This window comes from Dendrobium catenatum, unplaced genomic scaffold (assembly GCF_001605985.2).
Source record: "Dendrobium catenatum unplaced genomic scaffold, ASM160598v2 fragScaff_scaffold_412, whole genome shotgun sequence".
In the NCBI taxonomy this organism is placed as follows: domain Eukaryota; kingdom Viridiplantae; phylum Streptophyta; class Magnoliopsida; order Asparagales; family Orchidaceae; genus Dendrobium; species Dendrobium catenatum.
The window spans coordinates 1488452-1507575 of NW_021318874.1; the positions used below are offsets into that span (position 1 = coordinate 1488452).

At 37.0% G+C, this 19124-nt stretch overlaps 2 protein-coding genes across 4 annotated transcripts in view; one reads left to right on the top strand and one right to left on the bottom strand.

Moving 5' to 3' along the window:
• LOC110114777 (F-box/WD-40 repeat-containing protein At3g52030) overlaps positions 1-6733 on the top strand; it is a 36050-nt gene extending 29317 nt beyond the window's left edge. For both annotated transcript variants that reach the window (XM_020847768.2, XM_028694179.1), the window contains 2 exons: positions 1119-1203; positions 6210-6733. In XM_020847768.2, the coding sequence (XP_020703427.1) occupies positions 1119-1203; positions 6210-6582 (458 nt within the window). In that variant the 3' untranslated portion in view covers positions 6583-6733. The remainder of the gene's footprint in view (positions 1-1118; positions 1204-6209) is intronic.
• Positions 6734-9620: 2887 nt separating this feature from the next.
• Positions 9621-18973, bottom strand: LOC110114784 (F-box protein At1g70590). 2 transcript variants are annotated; one of them, XM_020847782.2, is made up of 5 exons: positions 18295-18970; positions 17246-17379; positions 13708-13890; positions 10306-10510; positions 9621-10022 (listed from the first exon to the last, which is right to left on the bottom strand). In XM_020847782.2, exons 1-4 carry the CDS (start codon positions 18866-18868, stop codon positions 10343-10345), a joined length of 1059 nt encoding a protein of 352 aa, XP_020703441.1. In that variant the 5' UTR covers positions 18869-18970; the 3' UTR covers positions 9621-10022; positions 10306-10342. The 2 variants fall into 2 exon arrangements, with proteins under 2 accessions (XP_020703441.1, XP_020703442.1); XM_020847783.2 differs by lacking the exon at positions 13708-13890 and having other exon boundaries at positions 18295-18973.
• Positions 18974-19124: the final 151 nt, after the last annotated feature.

Sequence of the window (19124 nt, forward strand, 5' to 3'; positions counted from 1 at the left end):
AAATCTTATGTTCATACTTTCAAGGTAGCCACAAGGTCAACATTCCCACGTCCCTCCTATTAAGCGGTGTTTTCGCCAGCCATGATGGAAAATAGTCCACTAATACTGACTTTAGAGTACCAACCATTATTCACATGCCCGCTTGCTAATCTTGAAAGGAATTAATGGCATCCGCGTCACACCTATCGCACTGAAGTGAAAGTGCATCACTAACTTAACCATTTTTTTCATGAATTCTTTAAGTAAGAACTTATTAGAATGTTAGAGTTGATCAATGGGTGCGGTAGCAAGCCATCAGTAGTGAAAGAGCATGAAAATAAAAACAATTTTAATTGAAATAATATGTGATGTTCTTATGAGAATTTATTGTTTATTGATTGGATCTCGGTATGGGCTTAAAATCTCATCTGAATCTGAACTTGCATGAATAGTCAGGGTGGAGTGGATGAACTGCCTCTCTACAAGACACAAATCTAGTTGGTTCCTTACTAGACTTTTTTCCACTAACCCAAATTAAGTATCAGTTCATACGACCCTTTAGTTACTGATATGCCGCCGGCTCGGGGGGGGGGGGGCGCGGCGGGGGGCGGCAGCCCTTGTGGGCCCAAGCATTGAATGTATTAAACTTTAGGAGGGAAAATTTGAATTAGGGGGATGTTTAGGGAATTTTAATTAGTCCTTTTGCTTTAATTAGGAGTTTGGGGGAAAATTGTTCCTCATCTTGAATTTGAATGACAATTTGAGATCTAGGGTTTCTTGTGCTTTGGGCTCTTGGCGTTGCCGGAGATTGGAGAGTTGTTCTTCCTCTCAGATTGAAGAACAATTGTATCTTTGCTATTTTTACTTCACCGTCTAGTGGAATCCAAGTTTCTTCTTGAGTTTTCTTTCAGTTTTTCTTGTGGTTTTGCTGTTTTTCTGCTGTGGACAGCAGATTGGCTGCTGTTTGCTCTTCGTTTTGTGTTAGGATTGCTTGAGAACTCAAGTATAACCTTAGGGTTACTTGCGAACTCAAGTATTTCCTATCAGTTACGTGGCTAAAGTCATGATTGGGGAATGGTACATGATCTTTCTATGTTTAATTGTGATTTGATTTGTCCTCGTCATTTTGTTTTTGACAGGTATGAAAAGTTTGTGTTTTAGTACTCATTCACATTTGCTGTATGGGGGATCAACTTCTGGCTATGTTCATTGCTGGGATCTTAGGTCAGTGAATAATATCTGAATAATTTTTTGCTAAAAACTTGTTTTTGTTGGCCATCAGCATTACGATTTTTTTTATTCTGGTTTGCTGTTGAGTGTTGAGTTTGAGTTACATTATGCAAGCCCTTGATGCATGGATTAACTTTTGTACTGGGCTTGCTTGAACAAGTTGAAGTTATGTTAGTTTTATATGATGCCCTTGCGATCTTTAACGTTGCATATACATGTAGAGTAATGCATTATATGGCATAATGTTGAAGCTGAGTCTTTCTCTTTCTAAGTTCGAAGATTTCATTCATTTGAAAATGTAGAAGAGATAACTAGTTTCAAGAAGAGGCTTATTTTTCCGTAGGGACAGTGGTGTCCCATTATCTACTTTGGTGGTGTGAGGGGTTGGGATATAAAAGGCTAATCTGCCATTCATTCTGGTTCGCTTTATTGTGGCCCATCAGAGAGAAGGTTGGCATTTTGTACACTAAAAAAATGTGCTATTCTCTCCAAATTTGCTTTCCGAAAGCAATTTGCCAAATGATATTGTTTCATAAAAAGATGATACATTTGGTGATAATATTCTCTAACTACAACGACAACAACAACATCAAGCCTTTATCCCACTATATGTGGGTTGTGGGGTCGGTTACATGAATCCGTTTTCTTATTGTATTCTGTTAAGAGTCAAATTTTCATTTAAATCTAATAAAAAAATCATTTCTAATATTTTATAACCAAGATAATATATATTAATCTATGGCTCATTAATGAATTGCCATGATGCTTGATAAAGTTGATATGAGTTCACGTGACAGGTGCTTTTTTTTTTGGAATTACATGACAGCTGCTCATGAAAGTGGACGGGCGGGAAAAAAAAAACGGGCAGGAGAAATGAAAATGGGCGGGCGGGAAAATGCCAAATTGAATCGAGCCGTCTCGAGCTCGTTTATAGAGGGACGAGCTCGAGTTCGAGCTCGCTTTTCGACTAACGAGCCGAGCTCGATAAGGCCTAAACTCGACTCGACTCGACTCGTTTACACCCCTAGTCTACCTCTACCTTTCTTAACATAGGCCAAATCTAATACATCTACTCTCATTATCGGGTCATCGAAAGGCCGACATTTTATATGACCAAACCATCTAAAGCAACTCTCTCTTATCTTATCTGTCATAGGAGCTACTCCAAGCTTTTCACATATATACTCTTTTCGCATTTTGTCTCTAAGAGTGAAGCTACTCATCCATCTGAGTATTCTCATCTCTACAACACAACATAATTTTATGCTTGTCTTTTAATGTCCAATATTCTGCACCATAAAGCATTGTAGGTCCCACCACAATCTTATATAATTTTCCCTTAAGTTTGAGGGGTACTTTTCTATCACACACCATGCCCGATGCATTCCTCCACTTCAACCATCCAACTTGAATTCTTCTAAGGGGTTGTTTGGTTTGCTAAAAAGGCATGCAAAGTAAAAAAGAATGTTGTATAAAAAGAATATAGTGTTGGTGTATTTAAAATGTTTGAAGTTGTTTAGGTAAATGTAAAAGAATGCAGATGATTATTTTTTATCTTTCTTTTTTTAAAGTAAAATGAAAGTAATGTAAAGTTAAATTTTGGTGTTGATTGGCGACAGTCGGAGGTTGGCAACAAGTGATGGATGGCGGTCGGCGACAACATCTCAATCATCCCGCGGTGAAACATGAATTTGGCCAAAATTGGATGAGTTTATAATACATCAAATATGAATTGGGGAATGAAAAAGAAATTCACTAAAATTTTACATCATATTTATTTTTCATCAAACCATACAACCAAAATTTGAAATCTCATGTTTTTGGGATATTTTGCATTCCTTCTTCAAGAAATCAAACAACATCTAAATAAAGATCTATTTTGAAAACGAGTTATAGGTGATAGATCTCTTATGTTTTTTGAGATGCACAACTTAGCTGCACAAGGCTCAATTTTAATACTTGAGTTTATTTATTCTAAATCGTACCATTATTTTTTTAAAAATCATTCACGTAAAAATTTATGAGAATTTAAGGAAGAAGTTTGATTGGCAATACTGATGGTGGTCGCCGTTTCCTCAGTTTGAAAATAGGGAGCTATTGTGGTATGTTGGAAGGCAACAATGGTTCCCAACCCGCTTCCTAGGAGAACATATTTTTTGAAGAAGGAAGTAATGAGGAAGAAGACTAGAAGTGAGTGACCTATTGATGATGATGGTAGGTGTTAACTTGGAGATTAAGTGGTGTTATGGACTTGAAGTATAATTGATGAACGGAACCAGATTTATTGATGATGAGTGGTTCTTGTAGTGAGGCAAGGTTTTTTTTATTTCTTTGGGTAAAGGCCTAAAGGGGGTTGGCCAAGAGTGAGGCTATGCTTCGGTTTTATTTTCTGGATGATGGGAGATTCCTTGAAAGGTTAGCTTGGAGCTTGGATGGGAACAAGAACTTCAGATTGTTTTTTAGGGTTTTTGGCGAAGGAGAGACTAAGAGGCGAAGTTTTTACAAGTGATGCCACCGAAGAATCACTAGAGAGGAGGGTAGGTGTCGGATTGTTGGGGAGAAATGAGGAGTAAACACCAGTAAAAGCAGTGGAAAAGTAAATGACATCAGGATTTAACATGAAAGACCCAAAATAGGGAAAAAACCACGGAACAACACCACACCAAGAAATCTTCTATGAAAAATGGGAGAAATAAGTACAGATCAGTCTTCTCTCTCACTCTCTCATTTCCTCTCTTTTCTCATGCACCATTCTCAATGTATCATAATTTCAAAAAATACAAAAGAAAGTTATAACCCCCAAAGGACACAACCCTTGAGAAAAACGAGAAAAATAAATGTTTAGTCCGCTCCCAGCACTGCGGCGCTAGTTTGGGGCGCTGCGGCGCCCAGTCTCTATTTGACAATGCTGCATCGCTCAAACAATCAGTGCTGCAGCGCTCAGCTTATGCCTCGACTCGCTGCGGTGCCATATCTCGACCGTTGCGATGCTCTGCTATCTATCGTTCAGCGATGGGCCGCTTATGACTATAGCGCCTGGGCGCTCTGGTACGGATCGCTAGGCTGTTGTATGGAAAAAAAAAGCAGGGGGTAAACCCCCCCGCGCTCCCCAGTGTGCACGACATGCTTTGAGGTCTGAAACAACTAAATAACCAAATTGATCTACACAATCAGATTCCACACATAAGTGTCAAACAACTTAAATCTATACAACTTGCTTTGAAAAATTTTAAATAATTAAATACAAATCTCAAGCTAGATGATTGTATCTTATTTTGTGATCTTATAAATGTTAGACAACTTAAATCTATACCACTTGCTTTGAAAAATATTAAATAATTAAATACAAATCTCAAGCTAGATGATTGAATCTTATTTTGTGATCTTATCACCGATCTGTGCGCAGATTGGAGTTGCTCTGCGTCACATTTTTATGTATTTTTTTACTGGGAAATGACTTCATAAACAATTTCTTTAAAAATAAACTCGATGCACCATTTAAGTAGGCTACTTGTCAATCCATTTAATTTTTGGCTTCGTTAATAGTAGAAGGTTTATTTAGAACTTTAGTTTGACACCCCTTTCTTAACTTCTATATAAATATGGACGAAGTTACATACTTAACAAGGGGCTGTTTGCAATTCAACATTTTGGAGAGGGGAAGGCAGAATTTTCAGAGTTCACATTCCGGAATAGCCAAACCCTTTAATTTCTAGAAGAAAAATGCACTGCCTTAAATCGTCCATTTGGCTTAGTTGAATCTTTTAGTTGAATACCTCGAAAAGAAATCATATCATCTTTTTGACATTGGATTCAGGCTTCGTTTGGGGAACAATTATTTGGTTCGGTGAACGTACGCTCCTCTACGTTCGGCCACCAATATTTTAGCGACACGTAGCATTAAGAAAAGTCGCCGACCCGACCCGCCGTTTTTTGGGTTCTCGTACATGCATTTTTTTAATTCCTTTACAAACCGAACAACATCCCATCACTTTTTGGATATATTTCAAATATCTAGCAAATATCGAGTTGTACCTAGTTTTTTCTAGCAATACCGAGCAAATACCTAGCAATACCGAGCAAATACCTAGCAATACCGAGCAAATACCTAGCAATACCGAGCAAATACCTAGCAATACCGAGCAAATACCTAGCAATACCGAGCAAATCCTGAGCAAATACTGAGTTGTACCGAGTTGTACGGAGTTGTACCTAGTTTTTTCTAGCAATACCGAGCAAATACTGAGTTGTACCGCCGAGCAAATCCCTAGCCATACCGAGCAAATCCTGAGCAAATACTGAGTTGTACCGAGTACCGAGTACCGAGTACCGAGTACCGAGTACCGAGTACCGAGTACCGAGTACCGAGTACCGAGTACCGAGTACCGAGTACCGAGTACCGAGTACCGAGTACCGAGTACCGAGTACCGAGTACCGAGTACCGAGTACCGAGTACCGAGTACCGAGTTTTTCTAGCAATACCGAGTACCGAGTTTTTTCTAGCAATACCGAGCAAATACCTAGCACTACCGAGCAAATCCCTATCAATACCGAGCAAATCCTGAGCAAATACTGAGTTGTACCTAGTTTTTTCTAGCAAATCCTGAGCAAATCCCGAGCAAATCCTGAGCAAAAAAATAAAGCATTCCTGGGTTCCGCTCCGGGTCAAGTCGTCGGGCCGCGCGGTAAAGAGTAAGAACACGTGGCGATATGTTATTGGCGGCCGAACGTACCTCTACGTCAGGTCAGAGGACGTAATAATTGTTCTCGTTTGGGACGGCTTTCTATCTGCTTCCTAAATCAGCTTTTTAATTTCAAAATTTTAATTTTTTTACTAGAAAGCTGTTTCAAGAAACAATAAGAAAGGCGTCCTAAATGAAACCATAATCAAGAGTACATGAAGTTTTTTTTTTTTTTTTATAATAAATCGCCTCGAATATTTCCAAATTTTCCGGAGAAATATTCCTCAGGTTATTTCACCCATTGCTTCCTACTTGCAGGACTTTCCGTCCCCTATGGGAGACAAGAGTGAGCCCAAACGTAATCTACAGCATCCATCATCTAGCGTGTGATTCATCCACTTTAGCAGTTGGTGGGCTTGATGGAATTCTCCGGATTCTTAACCAAAACACAGGTGAAACTCTTTCACGTTTCATATTGAACCCAAGCACCAAATTGGATGGTTCCAACAGTACCAGTTCACCTTTCAAAATGAACATAAAGGCCAAAGCCATCTCTTCAGATATCGAGATTCATAATATACCCAGGAGCCAAAGACATCCTATTACCTGCCTTGCTGTTGGGCTGAAGAAGATTGTTACAGCTCACAATGAAAAGTACTTAAGCTTGTGGAGATTCCATCAATCTTTGTAGGTATTGTTGATAATGCCAGCATTTTCCCTTCTTCACTTTGGCAGATAAGATATTATGAAATTCTAGTTCAGATACTAAAATTTCTTAAAGATTTTGTTAACCTAATGCAATTGCCATTGCCCCTTAAAACTGTGCTGAAGGGAGTTTCTTATTCACCTTTTCTCAATGATTTAACTCTCAAAGTGTCAGGCTTGGTTTGGGCCGATTTTTTTACTGTTTCTTAAAACAGTTTTTTAGTTAAAAAAATTAAAATTTTTATACAAGAAAGCTACATAGAGTACATAGAGTCAAGGCTTTTCCACAAAGAATGGCTTCATTTGTAATCAACTGCAAATACTAGTGGATTCATTTAAATTAGGCAATGCCATGTAGTTTTACTCTTTTTTTTAGGATTTTTCACATAAAAATTTTAGTGTCTTCTCTTTTATCTGATTGTGTGTTGGATTTTCGTATAAATCTAGGATGTTAAATTTTATATTTCTCTACTTTCATGAATGTTCCAGTTTGTAACAAAAACTATTTTTTAAAATTTTGACTTGTATTAAATCATTTCTTAATATTTATTCTTATTTCAATTTTTTTAATTATTAAATACTTGCCCAAAAAAAAATATCATGCAAAGCAATTTAGTACTCGCTAATGATTGCACAATTCGATGCAAAGAGAGGAAAAACAAATTAGAGTTTAGCTTAGATGATTATTCAAAACTTGAAAAAACAATAACTTGCAATTAAGTACCCACCGTCGGCATTCAAACTAAGTACCACGGTTTTTGGTAGTCTATGTCGAATATGATTGTGTTGATCAATCAGGTTGTACTATTGTTTCGGATCTCAGTTCAATTTTTCGTGCTCGTTGAAGGGGTGCGGCGGTCCTCCCCTTGTTTGGGTTTGGGTGATTTGCACATGAATTTTTTTTGTTACAATATCCCAATGTTGTGTACCCGAGCCTTCAGCATTATGTACCCAAGCGCCCCAACGTTATGTTCCCAAGCACTCCGGTGCTGCAAAGTTTGATGGGAGAAACGACTGAGAGCTTAGCACTGCAACACTGTCAAATGGACTGATGATAGATTTGTGCGTTGCAACGCTTCGAGACGGACGAGACAATTTTCTTTCTCGTTTTTTTTAAAGGTGACATTTTTTTCACGTTAAATCTCGGTGTCCTCTTATTTTTACTGTTTTCTATTTCTTTTTTCTGCGTGTTTGATTTACTTCTACCCCAACACTTGCAAGATCACCAAATACATAATATTACCCCCGCTAATATTTCATAGTTGAAAGGGCCGCCAAACGGAACCAATGAGATCAGAGCCGGCTAACAAAATGATCTTAAGCTGATTAAGCTCAATAATTCAATTTAATTTATAGCTGATCTGAATTTAATTAAGTTTGCTTATACATTGATTGGATTTGAGCCAAATTTCTGTCAAAAAAATAACTAGAACTTTAATTCTAACTAAAACTTAATTGAATTTAAATTATTTTTATCCACTAACGGCACCTCCATCTAAACAATTTATTTTTTACTTCAAAATACAGAAAGAATCATATTAAACAATAATTCATCTCAAATCGAACACCCCGAAAAAGAATCTTATGCAAATTCTTTCTCATCTCAATTTCTAAACACCATTTTTTATCCAGAAAAAAAAATATATATATATATATATATATATATATATATATAAAAAAAAAAATGTATTTCTATTTGACGTTCAGGTGAACACTTATGGGAGCCACAAGCAAATGAATAACGTTCGAGATGCCATAATAAAAATTTTAACTCTAAATATAATATATTCATTTATGAAAATGATGTAAACATATTTTTCAACCTGATCTCTTACTTAACTAAGCCAACATAATTCATCCTGACCAATATAATATATATAAATTTGACTCCAATTAGTAGACTTGAGCTTCATTTGAGAGGACTTTCTTATTATTTTTATAAGCAATTTTTTTAGTACAAATATTTTTTATTTAAAAAATCTTTGTACTAAAAAACTGCTTTAAAGATTTGTGAGAAAATCATCCCAAAAAAAGTCTTAGATTTTATTTGCGACATTTTTTAATCAATTTCTAAAAAGCCTTCTAGCTTAAGAAAAAACTCTTAAAAGCAACAAAAATAATGACAAAAAATTATCCCAAATAAAACCTTAAAGATCAAGATAGGTCTCTCTCTCTCTCTCTCTCTCTCTCTCTCTCTCTCTCTCTCTCTCTCTCTCTCTCTCTTTCTCTATCTCCCTCTCTCTCTCAATGTTATTTTTGATAATTATTAGGTCAGGTGACCTGACGTAGCTCCACGTTCGGACGCCAATAACATGTCACCACGTTGTCTTACTTAATACCGCGCGGCCCGACGACTTGACCCGGGATAGCTATGTTTGCATATTGCTTGGCAATAATGAAAAATATCGTTCTGTGAAGACTAATACCGAGAAATACCGAGCAATACTGAGAAAAACTCAGTATTGCTCTTCACATAATGGTATTTCTCGTTATTGCCGAGCAAAATCGACCAATACTGAGCAAATACCGATCAATACCTAGCACAACACGCGAACATAGCAATCCCGTCTCCGTTCCGGGTCGGGGTTATCGACCAGGCTGTAAATAGTGAGAACACGTGGCACTATTTTACTAACGTCCGAACGTAAAGTTTCAAATTAAGAGCCCTAGGTGAGAGAGTCTCTTTCAAAAGAAACTAAATGATTAAAATATTTCAACATGCAACAAAATTCAAAAGATTTTGCATCCTCACTGCAATTTAAAATTTCTACTCATTCTTACAGGTATTGTCTTATGCTTTTATTTCATGCCCACTCAATCTATATCAAACTCTTCAACAGACGAACGTTTTTAAACAGAAAACAACTCTAACATAAAAAATAAAGCAAAAAAGGTGTGGGCATCAGCAATCCAAGAATGAAGCTAGAGTCTCTCACTATTTAATCATAGTACAATAACAAATATTCTACAAAGCAGTAAACTCAATTTCATTTAAAAAAAAAAATCAAACTAACTTCTGGACAAAAAAAAAATTACTTTAGAAAGCAATAAAAAGCTGTCCCAAACAAAATATAAGCCTACATCAATATACTTTATATAGTTCACAGGTAGCTCGAATTCAGATTCTGGATTATTAAGGCTGCCTAATGGCATGGCACCTTCGAGCTTTATCAAGTTACACTGAATGAGCCAAATATTTCTACTTGGTTATAATCAGTTTACACACAGCTGCATAACATACAGTAAACTCTTACTCTTTGTTCTTCGTTTTCCAAGAGTCCAAGTAAATGCCGTTTGCATTATGAAATCACTTTTAAGTACCACCATCTGCCGAAGAGATCATAAAGTGATTCTATAGAAAGCGAATAAAAAGTACTTTCAAACCTTCCAGAGGCAAGCATTCAACGTATTGCTGGTTTCTTCTAACTGAAATCCGAAATAATGGTGGCTGATGTACATTAAATTCAGCGATAAAAAAAAAAAAAATTCAAGTGAGGGAAAGCGAAAGAATTTAGGCTTCGTTTGGGACAGCTTTCTTACTGTTTCAAAAAGTTGTTTTCTAGCACAAAAAATAAACCTTTTGAACTAAAAAGTTGATTTACGAATCAATAAGAAAGCCGTCCCAAACGAAGCCTTATTTGAACTTTATACATAAGATTTTCTCAAATCTAAGAGAGTGAGAGCCAACCCTTCCTTCGCAGCTTCTCACCTTTGCATGAATTCAAGAGAATATATTGCCACAAATGTTAACGATGGAACTGTTGTGGCCTCCATTTATCAGCAGAGGTCATCGCACAATCTCGTAAGGGTTGGGACAGAGCGTGGACAATCACATCCCTAATATGTGATGCAGCGGTCTCTCCAGCTCGAAAAGCCAGTTCAACATAGACGAGTGCCTTCATTGTCTCTCCTGACTATAAAAGAGCAAAATTTTATTAGTTATGTGGGATATTATGATGATCAGAATTGAAATTGTTGCCTTATACTTCATTATATTGAATGGTATAAGGTAGGATCAGTAGTAGCCAGTAGGGGTGTAAATGTTTGACACGACTAGAAAATTCGACCCGAGCCCAAACCGGGTCGGGTTCGGGTTAGGGATTTTGACCTGTTTGTAAAACGGGGTTGAGGTCGGGTAAACCCGGAAACTCAAAATCAACCCAGTTTGACCCATTTTTAATTGATTTAGGAGGATTTAGAAGATTGTTATGAAATAAGTAAATGTTATTTCCAAAAAATAATAAACCATGTTGTCCAAACTGAATTATGCTTGATTTACTTTAAATTGATTAAAGTAAATCTTACCTTAATTCACTTTAGATTTAAATAAATTGAATTAAATAAAAATATTTTAATAAAGCATAAAAGAAGCGGGCCAGGTCCGGGTCGGGTCGTGAAGCGGGCCGGATTTGGGTTCGAAAAACTGACCCATTTGCAAAAACATGTCGAGTTAAAAAGTGTCGGGGCAGATTCAGGTTCGAGCCGTACCCGACCCGATACCCGTTTTTGACAGCCCTACTCAGTCGAATATTGTTGATCCTGCAGATTTAAGCTGTAGGCAGTGGCGGAACCACTTTAGGTTTAGGGGGGGCAATTGCCCCCCCTCAAAAAAAAAAAAAATTTATAGTAAAGAAAAAAAAAATTATAGAGAAAAAAATTGTTTGCCCCTCCTAAAAAATGACTTTTGCCCCCTTCCTAAGTTGTCCTAAAATGTCTATATATTTCTTCAAATTTAGTTCTAACATTTTATTTCGTGTTTTTCATGACAATTTAATTATACTTTTTTTTCTTTATTTTTATTGCTCCTCCTCAAAATTTAGTACTTGCCCCTCCTCAAAATTGAAGCTGGTTCCGCCCCTGGCTGTAGGAAGTAGGAACAAGTGCAGACATCTTTTTTTACAATGCTGAATAATCCAACGAGTCCATAACTTACAAGCAAATAACCACCAAATTATGAATAACAGTAAAAACTACCAATGCTCACTACACCTCTATAACAAACAACGCACATCACTGCATCCCTTAATGACTCTCCATTTGCTGTTCGCTTGAGCAAAGGAGAGACCTGAGAAGACATCTCAAAGAGCTAAGGTAGATGAAAGCAAGTAGAACTCACAAGACAGGCACTTAAAGACATTTTCTTTAACAGCAGAAAAAAATGGAAGAACACGTTAAATATAGAAAGAAAAAAAAAACTAAAAGGTCTAAGAGATAAAATACTGGAGAAACGAAAACATACTGAAAAAAGTTCAAGGCCATGCTCAAATTGTGCTTTCCTGTGACCATAATCTGCGGCACGCTTCAGCCATATCCGAGCATATCGGAGATCCCGTGTGAATCCTTCACCTGTAGCATAACATAGAGATGCGTTGTACATAGCACGTACATTGCCACCTTCTGCAGCTCTTAGATACCATCTTGCCTAAATAAATAGACCTACTTCATTAAAATTCAACAATCGATGATGCATGTAAAAACATGTATAAAACATAGCTCTCCTAGTAAGAAAATGTCATGAAAGCTGATATAATTAGAGAACAAACGATCAATCATAATTAGATCGACATAGCCTATATCATATTGGCATGCGATGCATGGTGAACCATGAGATGCAAGAGTTGTAAGTAATTGTATGGATATTTGTAGTGAGGAACTTGAGGTGAGGAGTGGTTGCCTGCACAGGATTGTGAGGCGGGGGTGATGAGCATTGCAAAAAAGAAACAATTTGTGAAATGGCGTATCATATGCTGGACATTTGGAGTATGTGGTTTACACAAGAGGCAAGCGAGTGTGCATGTAGCATCATCAGGTAGGAAAGAATGCAAGCAGATGCTTGGACAGACAAAACTTGTAGGCTATGATGCATTAACACTTCACCTTATTGAGATATGCAGTGTGCGACACGTATCGGACAAGACATACGTCTGACACACTTGTGATACGTATAGGACACGCTAAAGACGTGTTTGATTAAAAAAATAAAAAATGACACGCATGTCAAACGTGTGTTTTAAATATTTTATAAATTTTGTTAATATAATTTCTTAGATATCAAATTTTTATTTATAAAAAAATAAAAACTAAATTTCTTATTTCTTTTCAAAAACCCCAAATTAATTGCCCGCACTCAATATCTCATTCCTCAAACATAAAATTTTCTTTTCTCCCAAACATATCGTGGTTAAGGTTTCACAACAACACATTTATGTTATCGCAACATCGACGTCCAACACCGTCACAACATCAATGTTTCAAAACCATCTAAAAATCAAAGTTTGACATCAACAATTTCTACCCCAACAATCATGCCCCTGCATAGTCTGGACATCTCATCTTTGTCCAACATCATCTCAACGTAGCGACCGACACTATCTCGACATCAATGCTCAATGCCCGACTCTTGATAGTATTGTCATTTCCTCTCTTGATGCTTGAAACACGACCTTGTCGCCTGACTCTCGACATCATAACATTAATAATTTTAATAAAAAATCCTAGTTAAATAATTTATTACTTTTCAATTATTTTTAATATTATGCTTACTTAATTTCTATACACTATTTTTAAGATATAAAAATTATAATATTGTGTCCAACTCATGTTTGTGCCCTATATTTTTAATAATTGACATGTCTTGTATTTGTGTCGTGTTGTATGTGTGTCGTGTCTGTACATCATAGCTTGTAGGTTATGCAAAAATGATCCAAGTAAAAAAGATTTACAGGCGAAAATATAGCTTTGTGCAAATTTTTAAGGGCCAGCGATGCAAGTTTGCAAGCGATGTGTGATCATCAAAAGCAATGTGCAAGGTGCATAAAGTCAAGGATTACGGAGAAGGTATGTGCATGCATGGGGATTTAGTGACCTAATCTTGCAACAAATGCAATGAATCAATTACAGCAGCAAAATTCATAAACTATAGAGGCAAACCAACAAATTTTGCATGCAAAATCCTCCAAAAAACCAAAAATAAGGTCAAAAATTCAAGGAGCTTTCCTTCTTGCAAGACCTTCCCTTTGATATCAATTGATGCAAGTTTAAAGTTAAATATAGAAAGAAAAAAAAAACTAAAAGGTCTAAGAGATAAAATACTGGAGAAACGAAAACATACTGAAAAAAGTTCAAGGCCATGCTCAAATTGTGCTTTCCTGTGACCATAATCTGCGGCACGCTTCAGCCATATCCGAGCATATCGGAGATCCCGTGTGAATCCTTCACCTGTAGCATAACATAGAGATGCGTTGTACATAGCACGTACATTGCCACCTTCTGCAGCTCTTAGATACCATCTTGCCTAAATAAATAGACCTACTTCATTAAAATTCAACAATCGATGATGCATGTAAAAACATGTATAAAACATAGCTCTCCTAGTAAGAAAATGTCATGAAAGCTGATATAATTAGAGAACAAACGATCAATCATAATTAGATCGACATAGCCTATATCATATTGGAATGTGATGCATGGTAAACCATGAGATGCAAGAGTTGTAAGTAATTGTATGGGTATTTGTAGTGAGGCAGTTGAGGTGAGGAGGGGTTGTCTGCACAGGATTGTGAGGCAGGGGTGATGAGCATTGCAAGCAAGAAACAATTTGTGAAATGGTGTATCATATGCTGAACATTTGGAGTATGTGGTTTACACAAGAGGCAAGCGGGTGTGCATGTAACATTATCAGGTAGGCAAGAATGTAAGCAGATGTTTGACAGACAAAACTTGTAGGTTATGATGTATTAACATTTCATCTCAATGTGGTATGCACTGTGCGACACGTATTGAACACGACACGTGTCTGACACACTTGTGATACTTATAGGACACGCCAAGACACGTTCGATTAAAAAAAATAAAAAAAAAAATTCGACATGCATGTCCAATGTGTGTGCTTTAAATATTTTTTAAATTTTTAATATAATTACTTAGATTTCAAATTTTTATTTATTAAAAAATAAAAACAAAATTTCTTATTTCTTCTCAACAACCCCAAATTAATTGCCCACATTCAATATCTAATTCCTCGAACATAAAATATTAATTTCTCTCAGACAGATCACAATTAAGGTTTCACAACAACACCTTATGCCATCACAACATTGACGTCTAAAACCGTCACAACATCAATGTTTCAAAATCATCTAAAAATCAAAGTTTAACATCAGCAATTTTTACCCCCACAACCACGCCCCCCGCATAGTCTCAGCATCTCATCTTTGTCCAACATCATCTCAACATAGACGACCGACCGACACTGTTTTGACATCGATGCCCGACTCTTGATAGCATTGTCGTGTCCTCTCTTGATGCTTGAAACATGACATCGACAGCCGACTCTCGACATCCTAAAATTAATAGTTTTAAGCACAAATCCTAGTTAAATAATTTATTAATTTTCAATTATTTTTAATATTCTACTTGCTTAATATTTATACACTATTTTTAAGATATAAAAATTATAATACAGTATCCAACCCATATTTGTGCCCTATATTTTTAACAATTGACATATCTTGTGTTTGTGTCGTATCGTATCCGTGTCGTGTCCGTGTTTGTACTTCATAGCTTATAGGTTATGCAAAAATGATGCAAGTAAAAAAGATTTATAGGCGAAAATATAGCTTTGAGCAAATTTTTAAGGGCCAGCGATACAAGTTTGCAAGCGACATGTGATCATCAAAAGCAATGTGCAAGGTGCATAAACTTAAGGATTACGAAGAAGGGATGGGCATGCATGGGGATTTAGTGATCTACTCTTGCAACAAATGCAGTGAATCAATTACAGCAGCAAAATGCATAAACTATAGAGGCAAACCAACAAATCTTGCATGCAAACTCCCCCGAAAAACAAAAAAAAAGTATAAATTCAAGTAGCTTTCCTTCTTGCTAGACCTTCCCTTTGATATCAATTGATGTAAGTTTAAACAATTTAACGGCTATGAATAATTCTGTCTCATCATCCATCCAAGCTTATGGCCTTGAAACTCCATGGATATGAAAGGAGATGTCCATGGCAATTGGAGAGTTGTTGTCTTTGATGTTCTTTAAGTTTCCTTGTTGAATGTAAAGAAAAGGCCTTGTGAAATATTGGCTAGAGGGAAAAAGGAGACTATGGAAGAATAGACTATGAGATTTATAAGATAAAGAGGAAAGGAGTATTAAAACAGGGGAAGGAACTAGGCCAGCTAGCCACTAGAAGGGAAGGAGTTGCTAGGCCAGTTGAACACTAGAGGTGAAGAGAGGAAAGGAGGAGAGTTAAAGAAGGGGAAGAGAGCTGTCTTTTATTAAATATTATCTTCTTCTCTTTAAAATTACCTTACCAATTCCACCACAAATGTTATCCCAACCTGATATAACACCACCTTCCAAACATCATATCCTACCTACAGCTCCACGTACAACCCTAGACCATTGATCTTCCCACTTGAGATTCTCCATATAGAGTCAATAGTTCATCCTGCCATCATACTTGTCACATGCCCTCATCTATGTTGAGACCATTTGTTGCTAAAAGGACACCTTGGAGATCTTTATCTAAAACACAAACTTGAGTATGAACCTCATTATTTTAAGTAGACTCCTTCGGAGTTTCCTAAGCCCAAACCTACAAATCTTTACAAGGAGTTAATACAAAAACCATCGACCATCACACTAGTCAATTCTATTGCTCCAATCCAGCAAGACTGCCACCTTCAACTCTTCAATATGCATTTTTGACATCTAAGAGAAAGATGCAGAACAATCATAAGCCATATGATGATGAGGCCACCATGCTTTGCGTTGATGATCATGATTCTTTTTGTGCTTTATGTAGCTTTTCATTTCAATACTAGCACTGAAGAGCACTTTCTAATAAATAGAAGATGATGGCCTGTGAAAAAAAGGAATCAGCCCCTTCCCCTCCTGTGCTCTCTCTTCCCTTTCTCCCCTTCCCTCTCATTTCCTTTCCTATAACCATGGCCAGCTGCCCTCTTCCTTCTCCCCACTAATTCTTTCCTCTTCTCTTATCTAAAAACCCCCTTCTTCCTCCTCTATTCTACAGTAAAGTCAATAGTTTCTGTTCATTCCATCCAACTGACATCAAGCTACCTATACTACTCATAGCTGCCCCCCTTTCAAATTTCATCTCTAATCTCCATACAGCAGCAGCCATCTGACCTTCAACCCTTCTCCATAATTCATAGATCTTCAATAGAAAACACATGGTAAAAACATGGCCATCTCCCCATCTCTATGGAGGTTCATCTCCATGAACATGGAAACAAGATGATGATGAATGATTCATCATAATCAGATTGATCAGCACTCATGAATCAATCACTCTATTACATCTGAACATTCAATAAATCAAAGGATATAAATTCCAGCTACTAGAAAGGAGTTAATCATCATTAATAAGCTGTAGTCAATAAAATTTCCAAGCTCAATATTCCGTGTGAAGAATGTTACGATATTTATACTACTAGTTATTGCATGCGAGGGTAAAGAACTCAAACAAGACAACTTCAATATAAAGTGAGAGTAGAGGTTTTCAATTATGACTTGCTCAGGCTGAATATGTTCAAGTGATGCTTAACTATTAATACATTCTCCATAAATATAACATGCGTGAAGAAATATAAAGCATACAGATTTTTGACAGCATAACATACAGCTTCCCGTAAATTGCATTTAACTCCACGGCCTTTGTGTAGGCAAAGTGCCAAGCTATATTGAGCACGCGCATTTCCTAACTCAGCCGCCCGAAAGAACCATTTTACAGCCTCCTCCGGCTCAGCTGGATCAGCTGCAACAAATTGGAGGAGATATAATGCAGTATGTCAATACTATATGTGACCTCATTTAGCATGTTACAACTCAAAGAAATATAGATTAAGATTTTGTTTGAGATGACTTTCTTACTGCTTTATAAAGCTATTATAGAAAGTAATTTTTTTTAAATTGTTGCAAAAAAAAATTTCTAGCATAAAAACCTTTTGAAAGTAACAAATAAGCAGTGGCCAAACAAAAATTGTGATTGTAGTTTAAACAAAACAAGATGTTGCCACACATATATCGCATATACAAGACTCGAACCCAAGACCTCTTAATTGGTAGCCTAAGCACCCAACCAACAGACCAAAGTGAACTGGGTAAATTCTAGAATATGAAGTTAATTACACTTATAACTTAAAAAGCACACAACAATCAACAAGATTGCTCTTGAACACTCAAACCTTTTTGCTTCAACAACTTGAACACTGAATTCTTTTTTCTTTTTATATAATTTTGGGTTTTGCTCTAAACTTTCCAAAAATAATAATAAAGGTTAAAAATAACAAGATTTAATATAGGAGATGTCCGTTGAAAAACCTTGGCTCTTGTTATACAGTAACATAAATTGATGTTTGATTTGAAGCAAAATTTTCTTTCAAAAAAATGACCGCAATTTGGAATTTAGCCAGTTTTGGCAGCAGGGAATAATGAAAAGGAATAACCCAAAGAAAGCATTGCGTCACTGATCTAATGTGAATGCAACAAGTTAAAAACAAAATTAAACACGAAGAAGTTATATTCCCTGCCTTTAATTTTAGCTATTTTGAAGGCAAGCAACCAATCAAACCGCCTCTCAAACTTACATAAAACTTTCTGATAAGCGTAAAGTAATGAGATTTAACAAGAAAAAAGTTTTTTTTTTTTTTCTTTTTTCACAATAACATGCCTTCCAAGAAGCAGATTCCAAGATTGCACTGGCCCGCGGGATGCCCTAGCTCCGCAGCCCTAGCATACAAGCTCTTGCCCTCCTCCTTCCGGCCCATCTCCCAATACATGAGCCCCGCATCCACCATCGCAGCAGCGGAACCCCGCTCCGCGCCTTTCAGAAAAGACTCAAGAGCCCGTTTAGGATCGGGCCGCACCCCGCGGCCGTGCTTAAACCTTTTTCCCCACCGCAGAAGCACCATCGCCTCCCTTAGAGGCCTAAGAGCCTCTCTCCACGGTCTACAAACCGTACTCGCCGCCCAAAGCTCCGGGATATCGAACGCCGCCGCTAATCGGGCCAGTACATCAAAGGGCAAGTCCGCAAATTTCCCAGTAGATTGAAGCGCAGGAGCAGGCATCTTAGAAGTAACGTTCGCCCTTTCTCCTCTACCTCGCTGATGTTGGAGAGATAAGGCGGGAATGAAAAGATTAGGTTTTGCGGAAATCTTCTTGTTTGAGCTGGGAGGGTTGCGGTGCGGAACAGGGGAGAAGCGAGAAGGAAGGGAGGGAGGTGGCCAGGTCTTGCTAGACTCCATGGATGTGTTCTACTTCCTGCTGTCGTGCAGAATGAAGCTTCGTGGCGGCAGTGACCAGCAGAGCTGCGGAATCCTGAAATAACGAAAAATATGCAGAAGGGAATTAATTTATTTGATTTCTTTAACGAAAAAGATGAAGAAGGGAATTAGTAACTTGTGCTGTGTAAAGTTTAAATTATTTATAAAAACAGAAAAAAAGAAAAAGCAACTTATGAATATAGCATTTCTTAAAAAATTAAAGAATTTTCTTTTTTAC

What these genes read in the sequence shown, in the direction of transcription:
- LOC110114784 (XM_020847782.2), bottom strand. Translation starts at nt 18,868, where the DNA reads ATGGAGTCTAGCAAGACCTGGCCACCTCCCTCCCTTCCTTCTCGCTTC. An exon ending in TGGAATCTGCTTCTTGGAAG is followed by an intron (nt 17,380 to 18,294) that starts GCATGTTATTGT and finishes AATTTGTTGCAG; the next exon opens with CTGATCCAGCTGAGCCGGAG. An exon ending in ATGGCCTTGAACTTTTTTCA is followed by an intron (nt 10,511 to 13,707) that starts GTATGTTTTCGT and finishes GCTCTTTTATAG; the next exon opens with TCAGGAGAGACAATGAAGGC.